This window comes from Herpailurus yagouaroundi, unplaced genomic scaffold (genome assembly GCF_014898765.1).
Source record: "Herpailurus yagouaroundi ecotype Mexico unplaced genomic scaffold, PumYag 184, whole genome shotgun sequence".
Classification (NCBI taxonomy): domain Eukaryota; kingdom Metazoa; phylum Chordata; class Mammalia; order Carnivora; family Felidae; genus Herpailurus; species Herpailurus yagouaroundi.
In genome coordinates, this window is record NW_024412415.1 from 33382598 (window position 1) to 33408759 (window position 26162).

Consider the following 26162-nt stretch of genomic DNA (forward strand, 5'->3'; position numbering starts at 1 on the left):
ATGACACATTGACATAACGACAAGTACGGAACGCCTTCTGTGTGCCCAGCACAGTGCATGCATTATCTCATTTAATGCCCACAAGAGCCACCAAGAAGCTGTATGGCCTGTTTGTTGAGCATACACCCGGTGCAGCTAGAAGGCTTGGGTTCAAGTCTCCCCTCCACCTCTTCCCTATGTGACTTCGGGCAAGTTACTTAACCTCGTGCCTCAGTTTCCTGCCCGGTAATTGGGGGGAGATAATAGCACTTACTGTAGCTCTTAATTGCTGTGAAGAGTAAGTTAGTATTTGCAAAATGCTTAGAATAGCGTCTGACAGATAGCAAGCACAACGCTGTGTCAGATACATTAGACACGCATTATATTGCTTCATCCAAGTTGGGAACAAAGAAACAAGAACAGCTTAGTCAAGGGACCTCACAGTAGCTAAGTGTGTTGGGCACATAATGTGTGCCAGGTAACGTCTGGAGCATTCTACAGGCATTTCCGCACTTAATTCCCACATCGAACCACCACTGTGATTTTAGGAAGTACGACCTATTGCCTTATTTGTCTGGCAACTTGTGACCGTAGTCGGTTGTTGGTAGAGAAAGACCTCTAACCGGGGCAGGATGAGAACATGAGACCGTGGTGCCCACAGGCCCCTCCCATGTCTCCCAGGATAGGTGTGTGATTCACCTCCAGGCGGAACAGGGAGTTAGAATTGGGTGATAGAAGCACTATGACGTTAGCGTTGGCAGAGAAGACTCAAGGGTGTGAGACCTGCCAGGAGGCGCTGGCTGAGCCATGGGATTGTACTGAGGAGTACTAAGTAGGTCTTGGTGTTTCGTGAGCTGGTCTGCCCCACATTGGAAGTTCTGGAGTAGTCAGAGTCCGAGAATAACATTTAGGTCAGAAGCACAGAAAGGTAATTGGAAAGGCCCTGTGCGTGGCCACCATGTACAGTTGTGCAAGTTGTGCCCTGCACAAAGGAATCTGGCAGAGGAGCGAGTCTAGCGCATGCTTCGCCCCCCACGTTACGGGCTCTGGTCTGGATCTGCATCTGCCCAGAGAGGGGGCACCATTTTCTATTTTCACAAAGTGCCCCACAGACTGGAGTGGTCCTGATTCCTTGGGAGGGATGGATAGACTTTATCTGCAGGGATGAGTCTGCGGAGGTCAGTGGTTGCCAGTGGGCTGTCACCTGACGACCTGCCGCTTTGGCTTCTATCGTGACCGGGAGGACCCGAAGCAAAGAACATACCCTGGGCCCAGGACAGGGCCGAGACGATGTAGATGGAAGGCTGGGCACCGAGAAACTTCTGGGGCTTCCTGGCGTGCTCACGACGTGGCTGGGGACCAGCAGAAGTGTCAGTGACAGAGCAGCCCCTGTGGGGATCCCATCAGGAAGGTTTGGATGGGGCTGAAGAAGAAGCTGAGCCTGTGACCCTGACCCCAGCTCACCGTAGAGTCAGGGAGGTGGCGCTCTTGAGCCGTGTGTGTGTGTGTGTGTGTGTGTGTGTGTGTGTGTATGTGTGTGCGCATCACATCCAAGTGTGTCAATACCATGAAGGAAAGGAGAAAGAGCACTTCCGAAAGCAAGAATCCCAGTGGGCCGTGGGAGGGTGTCCTGCCAGAGGTACCGCCACCCTTCGGAGCCGCCCGACGGCCCTGTTTTGTCACCCACTTTGCCATTACGTTGGAAGGGAAGAGGCAGGGTGCTGGTGCTTGCTCCTCGCCCCCCAGGCTCCTGCCGGATGTTTTATACACATGACCTCATTTTCCCCTCCACCCCTCTTCCTCGTGGTTTCTGTAGCAATGACAGCTTTCAGGGGAATAAAAGAGCGGGGAGGGGATCTCCTTTCAAGTCTCCACAGCGTTGCAGACCCGCAGCGTGGCATGTGGGGTGTCTGGGTAGCAGCAGGCAAAGGGAATCTGATTCTTGCTCCCCACCCCCGCTGTGATCATCACTATTACCCTCCCCCGATCCTTGGGACATTTCCAGCATGTTCTGCCACACAGGAGGCAGAGGCAGCTGCCTCAGCCCACCCGAGGAGCTGTAGGAGAGGAACGAAAACCTGGAAGGGGAGCGTAGGGGTCCTCACTTTTCTTCCCCGCTCTGGCAGAGGCCCCGGGCCGGGTGTGGGCTGGGCGTTGTGGTGTCTGGGCCTCCTCACGGTCTCCGGAATCGCTGGGGTTTTGACTGTGGGGGCAGAGCCTCTGAGACCTAGAGACCTCATGGAGACATGTCGTAGGCTGTGTCCACAGACTCAGCCATCTGCTGCCTCCTGCTCTTGCTTCTTCTATCAGCTGGGATGCTTTGGGCTGCAAGTAGCAAAACAAAACGAAACAAAGACAAATAGAAACAAACCAACAAACGAGAACAAAAACAAAAAACATAACAAAAGGGCAACCGGGAATGCCTCAAGCTGTAGGCATATGTCTGTTTTATTGAACGAGAGGCGCGGAGCGGGGAGGACCAGTGGCCAGGTGGGGGTTGCCGCCAGGCGATGCCCCAGGTGCTCAGGCAGGGTGAGTCCACAGGGTCAGGGTGCTCAGTGCAGGAACCTCTCGAAGCCAGCGCCCACGCTGGAGGAAGTCCCGACGCATATGCACCTTCTCTTGAGCTGCCAGAGACGGTTGTTGACCCTCCGCGTCGCTGGAGGGGCTTCTCTGTTGGTTGGTAGAAACAACTCTATTTCCCGTTAGTAATGGAAGCAAGAGAGTGACTGGCGGGCAGGCCTCACAGGCTCCCAGGGGCAGCCACACGACCGGGCATCAGAAGCCTGGAATGACGTTGCAGATCTGCGCGTGCACGGGATCCCTCGGGCCATCCTGTCGGCTCAAGCCTGGCCTCTGGGACAGCGATGAGAGCCCTCTTCCTGTGCCTCTGGCCTCTGGCCTCTGGCCTCCTCTTCCTTGGGAAGGGACTGGCAGCACCCTCCCCCACGCCAGCCCATGCTCTGTAACCCCAGGGGGCGCTCTTCACACGGTCAAGTGTGCAGTGCACGGCCTTTGCGGCCTTCCATGGCCTCCCTGACAGCTCGGATGTGCAGAGAGGATATGGAGTCTTTATTTTCGCCAAAGCTGATGTGATCTCATTCAGAAGCCCCGCCTCGCAGAGTCACGGTAATAAAACACATTCAGGCCAGTCTGGGGCGGGGAGGAGGTAGGCGGTCACTGGCATAGCCTTGTGAGGCAAAGCCTCAGCCTCTTTGGGTAATTTAACTTCTGCTTGAGTGATTCCGGAGGACTCGTCTTTCAGACCTCCTCCTCGTCTGGCTCTTTTTCAAAATGATATCTGTGGCTATAGGTGGTCGGGGCTTATGTGACCTCAGGTGTTGGGAAGGGGTCTTCTGGCTCTGTGCTGCTCCTTAGACATGTCCTGGCTAACAACCACTGAGGTGTGGCTGGTCTGTCCTGTCCTGGAGCATTCTTTGAGCACCTGCCACTGAAGTCTGCAACTGACGGACTCAGGGTCCATTTTTTTCTCGACGGTCCCAAAAGGTGAGCTTTTGTCTCCCATCCATCTTGCCCCCAGCCTCTGATGCAGTTAGCTTGCCCCTCACAATGGCAACTTCTTGGTGGCCCATGGCTTTTACACCTTCCATGTCCTCCTTCAGGGACGTGCAGGGGCGGACTGCTGGGTTCTCTCCACCAGCCAAGAGCTGAAGGGGGCTCAGGCTTGCACACCCAGCCCCCTGTGGCCCTTCCCCTGGGCCATCTTAATCCTGCGAGGCCACTTCTTCTTTGAATAGCAGTTGCTCTCCTTCCAGAATCCTTTTTTTTAAGGTTATTTATTTATTTTGATGGGGCACCTGGGTGGCTCGGTCGGTTGAGCATCTGACTTCATTCAGCTCGGGTCACGATCTCGTGGTTCGTGAATTCACATCCCACATCGGGCTCCCAGCTGCCGGTGCAAAGCCTCTTTAGATCCTCTGTCCCTCACTCTCTGCCCCTCCCCTGCTGGTGCTGTCTCAAAACTAAATAAAACATCTTAATAAAAAAAGGTTTATTGGCGTGCCTGGGTGGCTCAGTTGGTTAAGCGTCCGACTTTGGCTCGGTCTGTGAGTTCGAGCCCGGCCTGTGCTGACCGCTCAGAGCCTGGAGCCTGCTTGGGATTCTGTGTCTCCCTCTCTCTCTGAGCGCCACCCCCGTCCCCCCCGCTTGTGCTCACGCTCTCTCTTTCTCGCTCAAAAATAAACACTGAAATATTTATTATATACTAGAGAGAGAGAAAAAACGCAAGTGGGGTAGGGCAGAGAGAGAAGAGAGAGCAAGAATCCCAAGCAGGCTCCGCACCACCACTCCAGCGTGGAGCCCGAACCCACAAACCGAGAGATCGTGACCTGAGCTGAGGTTAGACACTTAACCGACTGAGGCACCCAGGCTCCCCTTCTTCCAGAATCCTAACCAAGAAGTTGGAGCGAAACCCCTCACCCCTCTGCCCTGAGTGCGACCTCCAACCTAGCGAGCGCATCGCCCCTGAGATTTTGGCGCAAAGTGTGGCAAATCAGGCCGCACACCTGAACATGAACTTCGCTTCTGATTGCCCTTCACACTCTCAGCCTCTGTCTGTGAGAAGTGGGCTTCCCAGCCTTCCTCTGCTGTCTCACCAGAGTTAGCCAAGGGAGACTCTTCAAGTTGCTAAGGGCAGGGAGACCGGAATGGAGAAAAGCCTCTTAACTCTGGTTCTTAAGATTGTTGTGTAGCTCCAAAATCCTATTTTGGATGTCAGAACCTGCGTGTTTTTTATTCCTGCTTTGACCGCCCTAAGCCTCTCTGGATGAATGGATGCTGCCAAGAGGAAGAGGGGCAAGGTCACAATTAGCAAATGTCAAGGAGCAAAGCTTGCTTACATATCTAAAAAGGAAGAGTGACCCTCTTTATGCCTCTCTGTGCCCTCTTCTCCTTACCCCTTCCTTCTGCTTGTGACTTCTGCCTCGGCCACCAACTGCTGGCTCCACGTAGCTCACATTTAAACCCTCCAAGGAAGGGGGCGGCTGGGTGGCTCAGATGGTTGAGCGTTTGACTTCGGCTCATGGTTCATGAGTTCGAGCCCCGCATCGGGCTCTGTGCTGACAGCTCGGAGCCTGGAGTCTGCTTCGGATTCTGTGTCTCCCTCTCTCTCTGTCCCTCCCCTCCCTAAAAAACAAACAAACAAACAAACATCCTCCAAGGAAGTTGCTGAGTGGCTGAGCCAATCACCACTGAATGTGGGTCTCCCCTGCTGTACAGAGCTCTGGAGCTTAGGTAGAGGTCCTTGTGGGACACAGCATGGCCCCCTAGACGAGGCTGTGTTCCTCGTGAGTCTGGCCGGCAGTGGCTATCCTAGGGGATTCGTTGGCCAAAGATCCAAGAAGGTTCCCCTTAGTAGATGCTTTTTATAAGGCAATGAGTGAAAGGTAGAGAACATCATGAGACCTTCATCAGTCAGTTGGTTTTTTAAACAAACACCTTTTTATTTTCTCTGTGACATTAAGTTTAATCAAAAAGTTTCCACTCTCTTTTCTAAACCATCAGCTGATGAAGTTTCTCCAGTGTCTTGGAGAAAATGGTAATTCCCATGCACACACACACACACACACACACACATGCACACACACACTTGCACACGCACATCCCTAGGGGGTTGGTGAGCCGCACAAAGAATTTATCTCCAAATAAGCTGTGTGCAGGGGCACCTGGGTGGCTCAGTCAGTTAAGCGTCCGACTTCCGCTCAGGTCACGATCTCACGGCTCATGAGTTCAAGCCCCGCATCGGGCTCGGCTCTGTGCTGACAGCTCAGAGCCTGGAGCCTGCTTCAGATTCTGTCACCATCTCTCGGGCCCTGCCCCCTCTCCCCAAACAAATAAATATTAAAATAAATAAATAAGCCGTGTGCAGGTGGCCCGGTGTCTGCTTCTCTGTGGGCAGGCTGATGCTTTGCCTTGTCTGTACCCAAGATGATTAACGGTAGCGTAACGGTCTTCGGCTTTCCCTTTCTAATTTGGGGCACTGAGGCATGGGTCACCTCCCTCTGTTCTCTAGCAGGGACACTAGTCCATAGCAAGAAGACCATCCTGCTCTTCCGTGCCCTCCCTGCATTGCATTCTGGATAAATTATTTCTCGGGAAGGGGAAGGCCCAAGCCAAGTGACCACATTCCTCCTGCAACAGTTTATCAGCCCGTCTTTGCCTGCGCTGACGGGTGACAGGGAGCCAAGGTCTCGTTCCGGGAGGTAGGCCGTCCCAGGGAGCCCTGGCTACAAGACCGACAAGCGGAAACCTTGGCCCCTGGGAAAGCTCATGGAACTCCTCCCACAGGCAGCCCTGAATGCCCCCTTCCCAGGAAGCATGCTTGGCACATTGTTTTTGGAGGTTTCCTTGACTGTGCTGGGTCCGACCTCACACACATATGAGCCCTGAGGTGCGCTGGCTTGGGGACGCCCGAATGAGCAGATCCCTCCACGGGGAAGGACCCCTGCAATGCAGGTGTTCCGGGGGCTGGGCCGGGAGTCCTGCACATGAGATCCCAAATCATCCTAAGCATCAGGCAGGACATTTCACGGGTGAGGTGCCTTTGGGGGGGTCTCCCCAGCTCAGCCTATAGCCTCAACTACCGAACAATATTTTAAAAACAAAAAAAAGTTGCTTAGCCTCACCTACCAAGAAACCAGAGGGCCATGGAGGAGAGTGGGAGGAAAACCTCAGTGGAAAGAGAATTGGGCTGAGAACCAGAAGGCTCAGGTGGAATCCCACCAGCCTTATTAAGCACTTACCTTGTGCTCCGCAGTCTAGGAATGCAGAATAAATCCCTCAAGGAACACATTAGGCCAACTCTTGGACTGACCCGCCTTACCGCAGGGTGGCTGTTAAGGGCAAATGATATCCCTTCAAGTACTTTTTAAGGTACAAATGGCTTTATATAGTAACTTTGGTTCACAAAGTGCTTCCACACTTGTCATTATATTTCACTGGGGCCTCACAGCTATCCTAGGGAAAACGGACGAATTCTATCCATTTCACAGATGGGGAAACTGAGACTCAGCAAAGCAAAGGGATTTATGAAAGGTGACAGAACCGGGGCTTCCGAGGGCACAGTGCCCCTTGCACTGAAGCTTAGGGGCTTCCTTCGCTCCGGGATCACCTGGCAACTTTCTAGAAGGCAGAGTCTCAGGCAGCACCCACCCTGGACTTCCTGAATCACACGCTCTGGAATTGGGGCCCAGGGGGTTAGGCTTTAGCAAGCCCTCACTCCAGGTTGAACCGGAACACTGCCTATCTGCAGACCAAGTGGGGCCCAGGATTCTGCATTTCTTTTTTTTTTAATTGTTTTTAATTTATTTTTGAGGCAGAGAGAAAAAGCACAAGTTGGGGAGGTGCAGAGAGAGAGGGAGACAGAGGATCCAAAGCAGTCTCCACACTGACAGCAGAAAGCCTGATGTGGGGCTCGAACCCACAGACCGTGAGACCATGATCTGAGCCAAAGTCGGATGCCCCCAGGTAATACCCGTGCTGTCAGTCCACAGACAGTACGATGAATAGTGGGGATCACCTGCGGAGCGTTGTTCAAATGCAGATTCCCTGGCCCCCTCGCAGAGAGTGCGATCCGGAAGTGGAGCCCAGGAAGCTGAATTTCCACAGATACCCCAGGAGACTCTGAGATCGCTGGCCTGGGACTCACACTCTCAGGATCCCTTCTCTGGCGTTCAGGCTTGAGGACATCCACCCCAGCCTCATTTTCAAAGGTTTTCCTCCTCCGCTCCCCGTCTCCACAAGCCCTGAACCACCCACTGATCCCCTGCCAAACTGTGGGTTAAGGGGTGTGAGTGGGAGGCCATCCCTGAACCACTGGGGCCCTCCGTTCCTCAAAATAGGTCAGAAGTCTGGCACAGACCGGGCTCAGTGGCTGCAAATAGAAACCATCTGTTGGGCCTGGGCTTTGAGCTCCACTGCCCCTCCCTCACTGGGCAGAGGAATATAGAACCCCGGTGGTGGGTGGGTGCTTCTCTGGGCAAGGCCTGCCCACTCGGGACACTCCCACCCGGTCCACATGCGGAGGAAATTGGCAGCCCCATGGAATACACACCGTACCCCTTCACCCTTCCTCACCCTTCACCCCCAACAGGCGTCTTGCAGTGTGGACCGGTCATCATCGTATCACCTTGCTGTGTGATCTTGGACAAATCCCTTTCCCATTCTGGGCCTTAGTCTCTGAAATGAGAGGCTGGATTTTAGGGGACCCAAGGGTGCTTTTCTGCTCCGACAGGCTGTGTGGTTGGTTCCATGAAAGCCTTTGTGTGTCAGGACCCGCATGCAGGAAAAGCTGGGCCCATAGAGGGGCAGACATCTCCCCAGCTTGCTGCCCAGGTCGGATCTTACGAGTTGGGATCTTGTCCTGCAGATCCCCATGGGGGGATGGGCAAGGTTTGTGATCTGGGAGCATCAGGGGAGCTTTTGGAGGCTATGAGGGGCAGTGACAGAGTCGCTTTTCCTTATTCCTTATCCCTTCATTCGTTCACGTGTTTACTAAACCTTTATCCATACCATATTGACCCTGATGGTGAGCCTTGGAAAAATGAGGAAGGACGAGACAGAATCCCTGCCCTCGGTAACATCCAGCGAGATTGGGGAGCAAACACGGGTGTGAGATCTGAGTTCCGATCCCACGTCGGCCCTTGCTGTCAGTGCGAGGAGGCCAGGGAAAGGGGAGCACAGGACAGAATCTGGGAGCTTCAGGAAAGACTTCCCAGCTCGGGAGCCATCCTGAGGGCGGTGGGAGGCTGTCCTGAAGAGCCAGGAGCAGCGCAGGCCGGCAGCCTCCTCCTCACGTGTCCGGTCCTGCTCAGCGGAACAGGAAAGACGGCAGGGATTCGGGGCAGAAGCCTGCTCCAGGAATAGACTGCACGTCTGGCCAGACTTGCGTTGGGTGATAGGCAGCGTGCAGCATCTATGGGATGCTATCTGTATCCTCCCATCTGCAGCCTGTTGAGAAGGTGCCGTCCCAACCAAGTTCATTCCCGCTTTGACCTGCTCTCTGAGGGAGGGAGACAGGACAGAGCGGGGAGGGATCCCATTGCACGGCGGAGGAGGGCTTGCGCAAGAGGCTCTGGGAGCCAGTGGGAGCGCCGGCCCGGCACTCAGGCCTTCCACATCTGCTGGGGGTGGAGAGAAGGTCATTGGGGTGACCCCAGACCATGGCCTTCCCGGTCCCTCTACATTCTTTCTGGTCAGAACTATTGAGTCAGTAACTATTGGGTCAGTAACTATTGGGAGATTCAGTTTGATTATTAGCCTCTACTAGGATGTGACTTCTGGGGGCCAAGCAAGATTCTACCGCCGCTGTCCGATCGAGTTTTTTGTGATGATGAAAATGCTCCGTAATCTGTCCTGCTCAGTGTGTTGGCCGCTAGCCACATATGGCTACTGAGCACTCGAAATGTGGTTAGTCCGACTAAGAAACTGAATTTTTAATTTGATTTTATTTAAAGTTTTTTCGATGTTTATTTATTTTTGAGAGAGAGAGACAGAGCATGAGCAGGGGAGGGGCAGAGAGAGAGGGAGACAACAGAATCCGAAGCAGGCTCCAGGCTCCGAGCTGTGAGCACAGAGCCCGACGCGGGGCTCGAACCCACAGACCGTGAGATCATGACCTGAGTCGAAGTCAGACGCTCAACCGACTGAGCCACCCAGAGGGCCCAGAGCTGTTTGTATTCAAGCCGAGAAGGAAGCTGGGAGCACCTTCATGCTATGGGTTGGGACTGCACTTTGGAACCCTGGGCCTACATGGAAGTCAATTTGAGAACCCTCTGGTGTGAGGAACATGCCAGAAACCTGCATTCCAGCTCAGGTCATGATCCCAGGGTTGTGGGTTAGAGCCCACATGCTGAGCATTGGAGCCTACTTAAGATTCTCTCTCTCTCTCTCTCTCTCTCTCTCTCTCTCTCTCTCCCCCTCTCCCCCACTTGTGCACTCTCTCTCTCAATACATACACACATACATACATATGTAAACCAATAGTTCCAACTTTGCCTGTTTATTACCCTGTGTGTCCAGTCCCGGGTTTGGGAAAGCAGAGCCAGCTCAGAAATGGAGGAGGGCCAGGTGACCAGCATGCGGGTTCAGGGCCCCCACACATTGTGGGCACCTCTCCCCTGTGTCCTCACGTCCCGTCCTCACAGAGATTTGGGATGGAGGTGTGGCTGATGCCCACGTTGCACAAAGAGGCCACTGACCCAGGAGAAGGAAGGCGGCTCGTCCCACGTCACACAGCCCGTGATCCCAACAAGACTGAACGTGTCAGCCTTTCTCTGGCAGCACGTGGCCAGAAAGTGGCTCTCCCATAGATCCCGATGGGCCAGCGCAGATCCCCGTGGCCTCCTGGGCTCTCTGGCTGACCGCTGTCCCCCAAGGACGCAGCCGCGAGCTCCCCCTTCACCTGAGTCGGAGACGTTTTTGTGTTCCAGTTAAAGGACTACATTTCAGTCACCATCATCTAGAAAATGTACCCGCCGGCCACAATAAATCATTTCTAGGATCGGAGGACGGGATACAATTTGCTTCCATGTGGAGTGTACATAGTGATTATCTCAGAGGAGAAAAAAGCCAGCCTCCATTTCTTAAGAGGCTACAAGGGCCATTCAGCTGCGAAATGAATGCTCCTTCCTTCCGGGCCCTCCTCCTCTCGGAGGGAGACCGGGATGGCACTGGGCCCAGGGAGAGGCCGCCAGGGAGCAGGCCCAGCAGCTGTGCACATCTGGAGGCCAGAGCCTCTCCCTCCCTCCTCCTGACCCTCAGCCCAGCCCCCTCCTCCTCCTCCTGGCGGATCCTGGCCTCCCCAAGTAAACACTTAATTGAGGTCAGAGCCTCTCCCTTACAGGAGAAGGGGAGAGGCTGGGCCTAGTGTTTGGCAAGTATCTGCCCTGTGCCAGTCACCTTGTATTTGGTGACTTCATCGCATCCGGTGAGCTGGGAGACATTATTTGCATTTTATGGATAGACAAACTGATGCTCAGGTTGAGCGACTGGCGTAAAGTCACACAGCTGACAAATAGTAACTTTTGGATTCTTTCTGACTCCCGAGCTCTGCCTACTCTGTAGTTTCTTTATACTTTTGTGTAGTGCCCTGTGTTATACGGAGCGAGGGCAAGGGGATGTGAGTTTAGAGAGAGGCCAAAGGGAAAGAAGATGAGTCCTAGATTGGAAAGAACGGTAGACTGAGAGTCAAAAGTTCTTGGCTGGTCTTGGCCCTGCCACGTTCATAGCTTGTGACTTTGGGCTAGTCTCTTAACCCCCCTGAGCCTCAAATTAGTCACATACGTACTGTATATTTTCAGTGAGGTTATGGTATCTGCCCATTGGTCAGCTGGGGCGGAGGGAGGAGAACGAGGTGGTGTCTAGATTGGGCCATGGCTCTGACGTGGGGGGGCTTCTTGGGGTGGTGCTGCGGGCACTGGTCGCCTTGCTGATACTGTGCCGTCAGCAGCAAGGGACTTGCGGAGCCCTAGACGGAGAGCTGTACTGAATTCAGAGGCTTTGGCCTCCTGGTGACAAGGAGCCCAGAGGAGATGGGGCTGTGTGACCGGCAGGACAGACACGCTGCAAGGAAGGCCGTGGACCTAGAGGCCCTAGTGGGGAGGGGGGCTTAAGGACCGACCTTCATCCTGTGCGCAGGAGTGGGGCATCCATTTGAAAAGGAAACTCAAGACCTCAGTAAGCTGAAGTCAGCTCTGGCGTGAGGTTCCTGAGGGAGGCTCCACCGTGTCGCATCCAGGGAACTGGGCAGTTGTGCCTGACCTTGGCTCCTGCCCTCCCCCCATCCTATGAGCTTATTCAACCAGGGTCACTGTGAGGCTCCTGCTAGACAGGATGGTCCAGGGCCGGGCCGGGGCTGGGGCGTGGCGGTGCGGGGGACAGAAGGAGTTGGCTGACCAGGGAGCTCACAAGCTAGCAACAGGAGAGAGAAGAATCCTGGCCAGGGCGACAGAACCATGACCCTTGCTGGCCACTCTGACCCCAACGCCCGTTTCTGTTACAACACAATGTCTTTCACAGAGGAGCTCTGTGATCTCATCTTGGGGCCAGAAGACCATTTTTCCACATCACCCTGATCACAGGTCATCCACCGGAATCTTGAACCCTTCCAGGGTTGGGAAGCTCACTACTCATCAAGGCAGCTTCCTTTTCCACTGCAGGCAGCCTTAACCATGAAGAAAGGCGTCCTTTTTAAGGAGCTCCAGTGTGTCTCAGTCTGTGCTGATCGCACTTGAAAGGTTCAGAGAGGGAGTGTGCGTCCCACCCTCACTAGAATTAGCTGGGGGGATCCACCAGGATCAAGGCTGTGCTTGGGGGTCAGGGGGTGAAGGGAAGAGGGCCAGATTGTAGCTCATCTCTTGGCTGCCGTACTGATTTCCCTTTGAGGTCTGGGCAGCTCCTCCACCCCAGCCTGGGCATGGCCCCCTCCTTGGGCAGAAGAGGGAGGAGTGTTTTCTGTTCCCTTGCCTGCACACGCATGCAGCTGACCTCAGAGTGAAGTCAGCCCCTTAGTAACTGCGGGTGGAAAGGTCAGCCCCCCAGGGCCTGCGGTCCACCACCCTTCAGAACAAACCCTCAGCGCACCCAGCCGGTCCCTCACTGCTCTCTGTCGGACCAGGTGCTTGGTACTTGTTGCCTCTGCCTTCTCCTCTCCATCCTCTCCCCCACCAAAGCCAAGTGACGAGTAACAGGGCCATCTTTAACCTGAATCAAATCAAAGCTTTACTCCTGACTCCTAAAGCTTGCAGAGAATACAGGAATGACTTTGAAGCTGTCACAAAGCAACATGTGACAGAGCTCTGGAATGTTTTATAACACAACTAACTTGAAAAACTCAGTGCCATTAAAAAAAAAAAAAGAAAGAAAGAAAGAAAACAAAAAAAGATGACGGGGATGTTCTAGATGGAGAGGAGGCAAAAGATCACCACCAAATGAAACACGTGGGAGCCACGTGGCTCCCCGTCCTGGTTGTTCACAATATGGGAGAGCTATAAAAGGCATTTGGGAGCACTTTGAGTATAGGCTGGGTCTTAGATGGTATTGAGAAACTGTTAATTTTCCTAGATGTGATCGTGGTAAAATGTGCTCGTGTAGGAAATTGTCCTCCTTTGTAGGAAATGCATGCTGACGTAATAAGGGGACAAGAGTCATGTCGTTTGCAACCTCCTTTCAAGTGATTCCACAAAAGAAAAAAAAAAAAAAGGACAGATGTGCATGTGTGCGTGCACATACACACACACGGGGAGAGAAAAAGAAATGTGGCAAAATGTTAATGATAATTAACTTAGGTGATGGGTGATTATTTTACCATTCTCCCAACTATTTTTTTTAATATTTATTTGTTTTTGAGACAGAGAGAGAGAGAGAAAGAGAGACAGAGCATGAGCGGGGGAGGGGCAGCGAGAGAGGGAGACACAGAATCTGAAACAGGCTCCAGGCCCCGAGCCATCAGCACAGAGCCCGACGTGGGGCTCGAACTCACGAACCGCGAGCTCGTGACCTGAGCCGAAGTCGGACGCTTAGCCGACTGAGCCACCCAGGAGCTCCCCAACAATTTTTACGTATTGAAATCTTTCATCATAAATGGTTTGAGCAAACCTGATCTGGGCTGTCGAGTCAGGAAGGCAAGAACAGGTTCGAGTCGCCTCGTGGGCTTGCCAACCGTCTGAAGCTGGGCTGGGTTGTTTCCCAGCCTGTACGAGGACAGCCGTAGTTCCTGCCCACGGGGACTGTGCACGGCCCCCGTGCTGCCTCCGTGCCTGGTACAGGTGGATGGCCTCTGCCCCCGTGAGGCCCACAGTGACACCCCCCTTCCCTGATGTCCAATTCCCACGGCACTTACGTTCCACAGTCTGTTTGCCACCACACGACGGTTAGATTACCGTGAACCTGTCAGGCACCGGTTTCATTTCCTCCGTACTTGAAAGCAGAAGATGAGTTGCTGCTCTCTTGGACGCCCCTCAATAGCCTGGGCCCACAGGAGCAGCAGTGGTGTCTTGAATGGGACCTACACCTATGTTATCTCCTTTTGATCCTTGTTAAACAACCACATAAAATCACAAACTGCGGATCTTGTTTTAGAGCTGGAGCACCTGACGCTCAGAGAGGCACAGTGTTTTTCCCAAGGCTTAGCGGGAGTCAGATCAGGGAATGGAAACCCAGGACCGCAGACGCCTGGTCCAGCCCCCTGCCGTGCACGCTGGCTGTGGGTTTTGAGTGAGGTGAGGCCGCAGGTGCAGTGATGAGGACCACACGGGGCCCCCGGCCCTTCTGATAGCCAAGAGGAGAGAATGTCTTTGGAGATCCGGCCCCAGCCTACCAGCCAGTGGGAAGAGGCCAGTGCCGGGCTTGTGGAGAACAAAGCCCTTGGAAAGACACTCTCCACTCTTCCCAGGAAGCAGGCTTACATCATTCTAGGGCCTGCTGGGGCCCAGCCCCGGGAGACAAGCTCGTGGGAAGAACAGGCCTTCCGAGTGCAGGCCCCAAGCCCCAAGGGTTGGGCTCTGGACCCTCAGGCTGCAGCATCCAGCTCAGAAACACTAGCTGGGCTATGAGGGACACCAGTGGGATGTGTTTAAGAACACAGGTATGCCCACCAGGGGCCTTGACCACAAATGCCTCTTTGTATACACCCCGAGGGATGCAGCACCGGGGAGATGGGGGCAGGGAAGAAAGGGCAGAGAGTGGGACAGCACAGAAAGGGGAGGAGGCAGGAGGAGAGGAGAAGGCAGGGGAGGTGAAGTCACACGGGAAGATAGACCTAGGTACAGCCAGCACCCGTGGGCTCCACCCGGGGTAACGTGAGTGTTGTGGGAAAGGCTCCGGAGAGCCCGTCCAGGTCAGCTTGCCTGAATGTCGCCGGAGCTCTGGGACTCGACGTTTCTCAGGAGGCCCGTGTGGATCTGCCCGGCCATGGCAGACACAGGCTGGGGGCCCTGAGGACCTGGGCGCAGGCCCCACGCCTGAGCATGTTGGGCTCTGGGAGAGAAGCGGGGCGTGCAGGGTGGGGGACTGCACAGAGCCCAGCCCTTCCTCTCTCCTGCCTCACTTTCTGCTCTATCAAATGAGCATCCAGAGGGATGCTGGGACTGTGCTGTGCACGTCACGGCAGTTTGGCATTGACTCCTCCGCACCCGTGGAGGTAGTAGGGATTATTACCCTCCTTTATATAAGAGCCGACGGAGGTATAGCACAGAGAGGTTAAGTGGCTTGCCCAAGTGACACAGCTAGGCAGCAGCAAAGGTGGCAGTGTATCTGGGGCTGTGTGGCTCCCGGTCTGGTCCTTGTTACCCTTCATCCTCACAGCGACCCGTGAGGCCCTGCAGTGAAGTCTGAACCGGGGAAGAGTTTAGTGCTGGGCTGGCATCGACGGGCCTGGCTCAGCCCATCCCAGGTGCCAGGCCGTGGGCTGTGCTTGGAGCGGAAAGAGAAATTGTCGTCTTGCTCGCCAGACGTGGGCTAGGAAGTGGCTCCTGGGACCTTGCGGTCTGGGGGAGACTGAACTGCACGCTAGCTGTCTACCCCCCACCCAGGGAGGGGCTGGGCCTGTCACCAGGCCGGGTGCCCAGCAGGTCTCCCCATGGCATCCAGGACTCACGTGGACTACCCAGGAAGAGCAGAAACCAGTCTTCAGTCTGGCCCAGAGGCCTTGGGGGCACCGCCTGCCACCACAGAGCTGAGACTGTCCTCCTGGGAAGAGAGAGCTCGGGACACGTGGAGACTAGTTGCTCAGGGAGAGGTGCTGGCCGTCCAGGGGCTCTGAGGAGTCCGGGGCTGTTGAGTCGGTCCCCGAAGGCTAAGTCGGTCCCCGTAGGCTGGGCAGGGAAGAGGGCTTTGAAGGCCGGGAATGCACCAGCATGGAACAGGGGTTGGAATTTCTCTTTCTTTCTCTTTCATGGGAACTGTGGAATCTAGAATGTTCCAGTGGAAGGGACAGAGCAATTCCTAGCACTCCCATATCAGACTGGATTTTTGCCAGGTCTATGCTATGGTTATCATACTGTATTTTTTTTTTAATTGATTCATTATTTTTTGACTTAGCCTTATGAGCAGTAATATCTGTGAAATCGTAGATTTGGCATGCAAGTTATATTATTTCTAACGCAAATTAAAATAAACACGTAACTACTAAAATTGAAAACTTCATCTCTGTACCACGTAAGGGGGTCGTGAGTGACCACCTGGGACCCCACTCTGGGCATCGCTGACGTAATCCTGACACGGAATTGATGCCTTGAGAGTGGAGGGGGCTTCCCCAAGATCATGCAGCCAGGAGTGCTGACCAGGCTCCCATCTGGGCTCAGTGCACTTGCCCTGCAGCGGGACTTTGTCGTGACCAGTCCTGACAAACTTGGGCAGGGACCAGAGAAGGCAGATGGAGTGGGTGGCAGTGTGGGCAGAGGCTGGGAGGGAGGGAGGGAGAGAGGGAGGGAAGAGTGGCAAGCAGGGAGAAGGCCCCTTGGAGTGTGGAGTGATGTGGGCAGTGGAGAAGGTAGGGGTGAGGTGGTTCAGGGAGCGGGTGGGAAGAGGATTTGTTGGCAGGTGAGGAACCTTCCCTGAGATTCTCAGAGATTCTCTTCCCCGAGATTCTCCTTATTGGATCTGAACTCCTTCCTTCAACGAAGAGACTTTTACGGCTGAGCTCCTGGCGTTATTTAAATCAAATGCAAAAGGGCGCCTGGGTGGCTCAGTCGGTTAAGCGGCCGACTTCAGCTCAGGTCACGATCTCACACTCCGTGAGTTCGAGCCCCGCGTCGGGCTCTGTGCTGACCGCTCAGAGCCTGGAGCCTGTTTCGGATTCTGTGTCTCCCTCTCTCTGACCCTCCCCCATTCATGCTCTGTCTCCCTCTGTCTCAAAAATAAATAAACGTTAAAAAAATTTTTTAAAAAATAAAAATAAAAAAAAAAAATAAATCAAATGCAAAGTTTTGTTTTCCAGTTCCCAGAGCTGGTATCCTGATTCTGCGGTAGTGCTTCCTTTTGTGTTGACTTCCCTTGGAAATTTCCTGTAAGGATACTACCCTTGCCTTTCTGTCCTGAGATGGGGTGGGAGACATCAGGAGATTTGGCAACAAGGGGAAGGCATTGATGATGGCAAACTTGGGCCAGAAGCATGTTCATTTACACAGCACTGTTGAGCTCCAGCTGCGTGCCAGGCCCCAGCTGGGGACTTGCGTGTGGCCCGTCGCACGTAGAGACATGTCCACCAAGAGCACTCCTATGTGGGCTCCGTCTGTGATGATGCCCATTTATAGGGCTTTCCCCTAGGAGGCGCCATCTTGTAGTGAAGCTGGACTCCGCTGTGGGCTGCCCACTCAGTCTTCTACGCACCTACGCGTGCCCATCTGCATTCTTGGCTGCATGGCACGGGACACGCATGCAGTAGGGGCCAGCTGGTTGGTCGGTTGGAGCCTGTGTCATCAATGGTGGGTAGCGAGGGGCTGGGAGGGGCACCACTCCCTTGTCTAGAACAGGGGCTCTCAAACTTCAATGTGCCTCTGTCTCACGGTGTGTTTCCTGCAGGTGGGAGGAAAGCTGAATTAAAATGCCAATTTCTGGCCCCAGCCCCCAAATACGGGATTCAGTAGGTCTGGACTGGGACCCAGGGGTCAGCATTTCTCACAAATGTTGTACGAGGCTCAGATGATTTTGATACAGGTGATCCTTGGACCACGCGTTGAGAAACCTTGCTCCGAAGGGTAGGCTGGGATAGGAAAGAGTCTCAGATTGCCAATCGGGAGACCTGTGTTCAGGGCTCTGCTTATTAGCTGTGTGGCCTGGGACAAGTCACTTAACTTCTCTGTGCCTGGTGATGATGGTGAGATATAGGACTAAGAGATTTCTGAGGGTGCATTTGTGGATTAGAAGCTCTAGAGAGAACCAGAGGGGGGGATGGTAATGGATGGTTGTGTCTTTGCACCTATAGGGGGACATCTCCCCCACCCTCCGCTTTTGTGGACACCCAGCCTCCTCTGTCTGTACCTCCCATACTGAATTGAGCACCGTCTTTGACATACGAAAGGCAGCCCATACGTGTTGTTGGGTGGATGGTCTGCTCTGTCACATGCCATGTCCCTCGAAAGTGAAAGGACCTTACATCTTGTCTGGAGGGTGGGATGGGAGTGTGTAAAAAGACAAGAAATGTGTGAGTGCCCTCATGCCAGTCTTTGCTCTTGCAAGAGTTTGCTACGACAGTAAGTCCTCCAGCATGGGGCGGGGCACACAGGGGGCCCTGCATTCTCAGAGGCCCCTTCCCTTGTCTCCACATCTCTCCACCCAGTGCCCAGGCCAGGCCCTTCCGGAAGCAGTGACCTGCCTGACCCTTGTCTCTCCTGGTCCCTCACAGATGTCCTGGCGTCCACAATACCGCAGCTCCAAGTTCCGGAACGTCTACGGGAAGGTGGCCAACCGGGAGCACTGCTTCGACGGTATCCCCATCACCAAGAATGTGCACGACAACCACTTCTGTGCTGTCAATGCCCGCTTCCTGGCCATTGTCACCGAGAGCGCGGGAGGTGGCTCCTTCCTGGTCATCCCCCTGGAACAGGTAGGACCCGCACCTCCCTAGCGCCGGCTGTGGCCCAGAGCAGGGAGAAGCCCTTCTTGGTCACTGTTGAGCCTGTTGCCTCCATGTCCCTCTGCACCACCACCCTCTGCCCCGCCATTTTGCTTCCTCGTCATGTGTCGGGTGGCTGTGCCCTCCCCACGGTTTTCCTGAGGTTCGCCAGAACAGGTGCAGGCCAGGATCCCGGAGACCCGAGATCCGTTCCCAACACTTCCCCAAAGATTGTTCCCGGAAGCGCTTGGACAAGTCACTTCCCTTCAGATACATGGGGTTCCCGTTAACTGGGGACTGGGACATCGGATCTCTGGGTGACCCCCAAGACCAGGTCCGGTGCTGCCATTGTGTATCCCGGATGCCCTTTTGGTTTGGAGGTGGGCAGGGTGAAGACCCAGCCATAGGCACGCGGGGCGGCTGCAAAAATGACACACTCATTAAAAAAACATTTCGAGCTCTCTGCTGAGAGGCTGGAAATAATTTATCTTCTCCCTCGTCCCCACTTCCCATCTAAAGGTTTTCCTCCTTCTGTGGCCGCCTTTGTGAATATAGCCAATTAAATCTGCAAAACCTAGATCATGAAATTTTGAAGCTCTGCATTCAGGCAGAGTCCCTGGAGGCCCGTGGGAGGTCACGCGCCTCAGGGAAAGTGCTCGCTGTCAGTCTCGCTTGTTTATGGCTGAGCTCTCCCTCGCCGGCCTGACTCATCTCTACTCCCACCCTCCACCAAACCACTCAGGGGAGGAGCGGAAGGAAGCGTCAGTTCTCAAAATCCGCCGTCAGTTGGCGGTGGAGGATGGATTTTTCCAGTCTCTCCTACCCACGGTAGGAGAACACAGATTTGGGAAAGCCGTAGGCCATGTCCTCCCCCCACTAAAAGGGGCAGCTGCAGTGACACTGAGGACATGGCCCTGGTGGCGGGAAGCCTGGATTCTGGTGGGCTTTGCCACTTGCCAGCCACGCGATCTCAGGCACGTCACCTAACCTCTCGGCACCTTAGCTTCCCCTAATGGCAAAACGGGGATGCTAAATCCTCCCCTGTCTACGTGCATGATGTTGGCATGGACTGGGATAGTAGATATGGAAGCCCTTTGTGGACCACATAGCATAGGAAAGGCGTTTGGGGACTTTCCTGGCAAAATCGTTAGCTCTGCTCACGGACTTTGCCCACAGATGCCCACAACAACTCTTAACACGTTCGGAAGGATTCTGAAATGTAGCTCGTCTCCCCTCTCGAACCAGATGGGCTCAGATCTCCGTCTACTTACGGGACCAGCTAAACTCCAGCCATGTTTGGGTTGGTCCCAACTGGGGCTCAAGCCCATTGCTGGCACCCCTGCGACACTCCACAGTATGTGTGGCTTGCAAAGGACAATAGTCAGTGGCTCACACTGTAACAAAAATTAATTCCAGATGTGTTAAAGATCTAAACATTAAAAGAAAAGAGAAAGGAGACAAGAGAGAAAAGAAAACGCTGCAAGTATATTACAGGAAATGGAGAGTATCTTTTTATTATTTTTTTTAATGTTTATTTTTTTGAGAGAGAGAGAGAGAGAGAGACAGAGTGCAAGCAGGGGAGGGGCAGAGAGAGAGGGGGAGACAGAATCTGAAGCAGGCTCCAGGCTCTGAGTTGTCAGCCACAGAGCCTGACGTGGGGCTCGAATCCACAAGTGAGATCATGACCTGAGCCGAAGTCTGATGCTTAACCGCTGAGCCACCCAGGTGCCCCGGCGAGTATTTTTTTAAATCACGCAATAAGGAAAGGATTTCTAAGCAAGACGAGAATCCCCAAACCATAAAGGAAATGATGAATAGATTGGAACAAAAAAAGATTTTTTTAAGGTAAAGTTTCTATACTGCAATGAGACAGGTAGGGAAAATTTAAGGCAAGCCACGTCACTGATACAGGATTGGTGCTATATAACAGACAACAGATCCATGTTCAGAATAGAGAAGCGGTCCAGAAAAACCAGTGAGAAAAAGAACCCAGTAGAAAACAGGCAAACAATATGAGAAAGTAGTTCACAGAAGATGAAAATCAGTCTTTTAACCTACTAAAATAGGAAAAGATATAAAAGTATAATCATCTTTGGCATTTCAAGGCTGTGACGGAACACATTCTTAGTGTACTTGATGTATTTACGTCAAACTTACAGGTAGCTTGGCAATAACCATTGGCATGTAAACACGCATATCCACTGGCCCAGCAATCCCACTTCAGGGAATCCGTCCAACAGAAACAGTCTCAAGTATACAAAAAAAAAAAATGTTTGCAACATTCTTCAGTGCTCGATCCTTTTTACAATTACTTCCTACAGAGAGAAAATTTCTCTCTCAAATTGCTTAAAAGTTTCTAAACTCTTCCTCTCAGTTTCTACAGTGGTACCAACGAGTTTGCTATTGTCAGTAGAAGCACTGGTCTAGAATATGATCAGAATTTGTAAACATTTCAAGAACAGCAGGAAAAACAGGTACTCTGTATGGAGTGTGAGACTCTGGATGGAGATGATGTATTTGGACACATACGTATGTATTCCACGTACACAGAGCTTTTCAACTTTATTCGTGCGCGTTCTGTGATACGTTGTGTTTAAGGTGACTGATAACGGGCTGGCGGTGACTCACTCTGCCAGTTGGTTTCTGTTGTTTTCTCTGATTTCAGTAAGTTTTCACTCGACAGAAGTGCATGATGGTTCATGTAGCACTTTTATAATAGTGAAGATTGGAAGCAATCTGCAGGTCTATCAATAAGGAAATGTGTGAATGAATTTAGGGGACATCCACATGAAGGGAAGCTCTGCAGCCATCGCAACTGATGATGTAGGGGTGCCTGGCTGGCTCAGTCAGTTACGCATCCGACTCTTGATTTGGGCTCAGGTCATGACCTTGCCGTTCTCGAGTTGGAGCCTTGCATTGGGCTCTGTGTTGACAGCGCAGAGCCTGCCTGGGATTCGGTCTCCTGTTTCCCTCTCTCTCTGCCCCTCCCCTGCTTGCTCTCTCTCCCCAAAACAAACATTTTTTAAAAAAACTGATGATGTAAAGCAGTTGTGGCCAAGTGCTCAGCTCAGAATCACTTTATACTTTTTTAAAGTATTGAGGACGCCAAAGAACTTTTACTTAGATGGGCTCTGTCAGTATTTGGCATATTCAAAATAAAAACAAAGGAATTTCAAAAATAGCTATTTGTTCATTTTTTTATTTTTATTTTTTTTTATGGTTACTTATTTTTGAGAGAGAGAGAGAGAGACAGAGCTCAAGCAGAGGAGGGGCAGAGAAAGAGGGAGACACAGAATTGAAAGCAGGTTCTAGGCTCTGAGCTGTCAGCACAAAGCCCAATATAGGGCTTGAACCCACAGACCATGAGATCATGACCTGAGCCGAAGTCAGACGTTTAACTGACTGAGCCACTCAGGAGCCCCTAATTCATTTAAAATAACATTAATGAACCCGTTTCACGTTCTCCCAAGAAACATATTTTTATGAGAAATAGCTATTTTCCAAAACACAAAAAATTAATGAGAAGAAAAGCATTGTCTTACCCTTTTGCAAATCTCTTTAAGTTCATCCGGCTTAATAGAAAATTTGCATGTTATATATGTATTTATATTAGATTTGTATATCTGCTCCTGCATTCAGCCTGCTTTAATACCGTGCACGCAGCCTCTGGAAAACTCTGCTGTATACTTGTGAGAGAATAGCAGTGAATAAGACACATCTTGTCCTCGTATTATTATAAAAATAGTTTCAACCCAACAGAATCCCTGAAAGTCTTGGGAATCTCCCCAGAACACACTTTGAGAACGGCTGATGCAGGAGAGTGTTTGATGCGAGAAAATTTCATGACCAACTGTTAAGTGAAACAAAAAGGTCAAACATCATTAATCTCATTAGAAAATTTCTATTCCATCCATCTACCGAGCCGCAAAAGACTCGGAGAAGATACACTTGATGTTAATAGGGATTATCTCTGAGTATTGGGATCTCGAATTCTTTCATTTCCTTCTTTTTCCTTAGCCATAGCTTCTAAATTTGTTTTTAGGGGAACACTTAATGTTTTGTATTTTAGAGAATAAATAAATAAATAAAAGCAGTTTGTTGGCGGAAAGAGGGAGCCCTTGAGTTCTCAGAGGCGGTAGAGAGGGGCTCCGTTCGGCCCTCCATTATGTTTGTTGCAAATGTTTCCTCCCAGAGTTACACATGCATGTAACTTGCTGGAGAAAATGCTAGCAAGACGGAAGTATCTGCAGTGAGGGAGGGCAAGGGGTGTCAGTGGGGTGGGTGGCTGAAGCAACTCTTTGATCTAGGAGGTCCCCTTAGCTTGAGGCAGGACCGAGTGAGACCATGGGGAGCAGGGTCCACGCCCAGAGATGAGGCCCTCGGGCATCAGGGCAAATGCCTCCCCTCCTCCGCTTCGTGGGCCAAGCCTGCCAGTCTCCTGCCCACTGTGGTCACGCCGAGCCTGCAGGCCTGGCCCAGCTGGGCTGGGGAGAGGCTTACAAACAATAACAATAATGCCAAGTTCAGAACCCTCTCATTATCTGTCAGCAGTAGAGAGGAGCTGTTCCACGTCGGTCGATTTTTGGAAGAAGTTTCTAGTACTTTAGCGCCAGGTTTTCTTTCCCCTCAGTTTGACAGAAATCGCTCTAAAAACAGTTTCCTGAGTTTTTCAGTAGAAACACCGAAAACATTTGGGCCCTTTCTTGGTGGATCCTAATCATGGCTTTGAGCATCAATTATGCGCTGTGGACTCATGAAGGCACACTTTTGTCCCTACTCGGACTGGCTCCAGTCTATTTCCTCCCCCCCTCCCTCCCCCCAGCAACCAGAAGGCCACAGAACATTGTCTGCTTTTGGAGTTGTTTTCTTATCCGCCCCCCCCCCCCCCACATCAGTTATCAGGTGGCCTTCCCATTCCTTTCTTGTCTCTCTGAGAGGCTCAGGCCCAGTGAGAACAGCACTAGCTCGGGAACCCCAAATTCCCGTCCTGAGTGAAACTTCTGAGAGAGAGACCCTAGCCTCTTGGCCTAAGATTTCAGTATTTGTGACTGAAAACTGCGGGGTAGGAAGCGTGGCCACAGCGACTCCAAACAGCGGCAGGGATGATGCCTTGCCTTTGTACAGCACTCTAGCCCAACAAAACCTGAAAATCAGTCCTCTTGGGCAGTAGACAGAGCCATCTGCGTTTTACAGGCGGGGAAACCGAGGCTGCAGAAACGGGCCTACAGTTGGTCAGCGCAGGAGCTGGACCCGAAACCAGCTTACCAACTTCTGAATCCACACCCCTTTCCACGGCTCAGGACGCTGGTGAGCAGATAAGTTCTGGCTGGCAGATCTTGAAGAAGTGCGTTTGTCTTCCCTGGGGCTCTCGCTCGGGCTGCTGTTGTGAAGGCCGAAGGCTGTTTTTTCCCTAGTTAACATTCTGCCGCCAGCTCTGTCCTCTCTGGAGTGGAATGTTAAGCCGCAGATGGGGGAGCAATCAGCACCCTGATTGCCTGGCACAGCTGGAGGGGCCTTATGAATATTCCAGAGACCAGGCACTGTGCCCAGCGGCCTGATTAACCACTTGGGCCTCCCCAGGTGCACCGCCCCTTTCCTGCTGCAAGCCACCGCCTCCAGATCCCCGGCTCCAGGAAGGCCAAGCTGGAAGCAGAGTTTTTGCTTAGCCGGCTACCTGGTATCCCAAATGACAGCTGGTAGAAAGGCATGAAACCTGGCCTGGACATCAGGAGTCTGCGTCTCCCCATAACCCAGTGGTTCTCAGCCCCGGCTGCATGCTAGAATCACCTGGGCGGATTTGCAGAGTCTCACGTAACTGCTGCTTTTGAATCTCACCTCAAGTCCCATGATGAACGTAGGGCTATTCTCCCCATTTTAAAGATGAAGAAACAGAGGCTCGGAGAAGTCAAGTGACTCCTTCAAGATCGCACAGCACACAAGTGGCTGTCCCAGCAGCGGGCCTGCCCACCTTCCAGAGAGTCAGGCAGAGGCGTGTCTGGACATGTGCCTTGTATTGTTGTGCTACCGTTGTTTGAATGTCTCCCAGGATGTCCTTGGACATTAATTCAACGGGTATTTTATGAGCTCCTCTGATTTGCCAATACCATTTGTCCATCCCCGCTGGAGGCCAGGCGAGCCAGGTATTTCCTAGACTCTGTGGGAAGCTTCCTGTCTGAAGGACCGAAGCAACAGTTTCGGTCAGCAGGAAGAGGTGGAGACAAGTGTCCTGGAGCAAGAGACCAGACAAGATACTGTCGCTCCTTCAGTCACTGGGCTTGGACTGATCACCCAGCCCCATGCTGGGCGCTGGGGCACTTGAGTTACATCCATCCTGGTCTCTGAGAGGCTCAGGGGGCATCCATTGGGGATCCAGGCAGGTGGGAGTTTCCTGAGAGGGTCCTACCCATGTATGTCTTGCTCAAGGAACCAACTCCGTGGTGCATGGAGGAAGCTATCGAACGTGCCCGTCTTAACTCCTCCCTGCCAGCCGTAAACAATGATTGGGCATTATTCTCCAGAAACTGGGGCCCTGGTTTAAATTATGTTCAGATGTAGCTGCATATAATGAAAATAACCTGATTCTGGGACTGGGATGCTAGCCTTGGTCTCTAGGTGGGGGTCACTTCTACCCCCTTGTGCAAGTTCTATGCACCTGCCCCCCACTCCATGCCTGCTGAGGGTCAGTGACCTGGTGGCAAAATATTTCCCCCTTGAATTTGGGTCTGGGGTGTTGCATTCTTCACCCCCAATCCAATCAGTGTGGCCTCTCTTGCTTTTTGTCCCGTCTTTGGTGTTCAAGGGTAGGGGGTCTTAACCAGAGCTAAACAACTGCTCCCCATCTTCCCAGCCCCACAAGAGTAAGTGGTAGAGGTGGGCTTGAGCAGGAATGGTAGCAAAACTCCACGAGGTGTCTCAGGGAAGAGAGCAGAGCCCGGAGCAGGAGAGCAACACAGGATGGGCAGCTAAGAGATCAGGCTGTAGAAGCAGGCAGACCTGGCTTGAATCTCTGCCTTGCCACTTAGTTGCTGTGTGACCTTAGGTGAGTCAGTTGACCTTCCCGTGCCTTAGTTTTCCCTTCTGCAAAATGATTAGGTTAGGCCACATGCTTTCTCTCGTTCAGTTTAGCTGTCACGCTCTCTTCCCTTCTAACACCGTTTTGTTTGAATATGTCCTCACCCGTGTGCTGCTGGTAGGCTCTGTGCAAAGTATAGAATAGCTCCTTCTCATTCCACAAGACTCAACTCAAATGAGGCCAGTCCATAAAGCTTTCCCCATCCCAGTACCCACCCAGAGGCATTCTGTGATCATGGTTATTAGGGTACTTCCTAAATGCTTCATTATTTTCTAAATAATTAGTATATCCATCTATTTTTCCATCTCCTCACCCATCCATCCACCCACCCACCCATCCATCAATCCATCCACCCATCCATCCATCCATCCATCCATTCATCTATCCATCCACCCACCCACCTATCCATCCACCCACCCACCTATCCACCCACCCACCTATCCACCCATCCATCCACCCACCCATCCACCCATCCACCCATCCACCCATCCACCCATCCATCCATCCATCCATCCATCCACCCACCCACCCATCCATCAA

The 26162-nt window shown here is 52.7% G+C and overlaps 1 protein-coding gene across 4 annotated transcripts in view; it reads left to right on the forward strand.

Annotated features, from left to right (window-relative positions):
* Positions 1–26162, forward strand: part of CORO2B (coronin 2B) — a 133794-nt gene that overhangs the window by 51788 nt on the left and 55844 nt on the right. For 3 of the 4 annotated variants that reach the window (XM_040493088.1, XM_040493089.1, XM_040493087.1), the window contains one exon: positions 18341–18541. In XM_040493088.1, coding sequence (XP_040349022.1) covers positions 18341–18541 — 201 coding nt within the window. Of the gene's footprint in view, positions 1–15202; positions 15225–18340; positions 18542–26162 lie in introns of those variants that run through there. The other variant, XM_040493090.1, reaches the window with a different exon arrangement.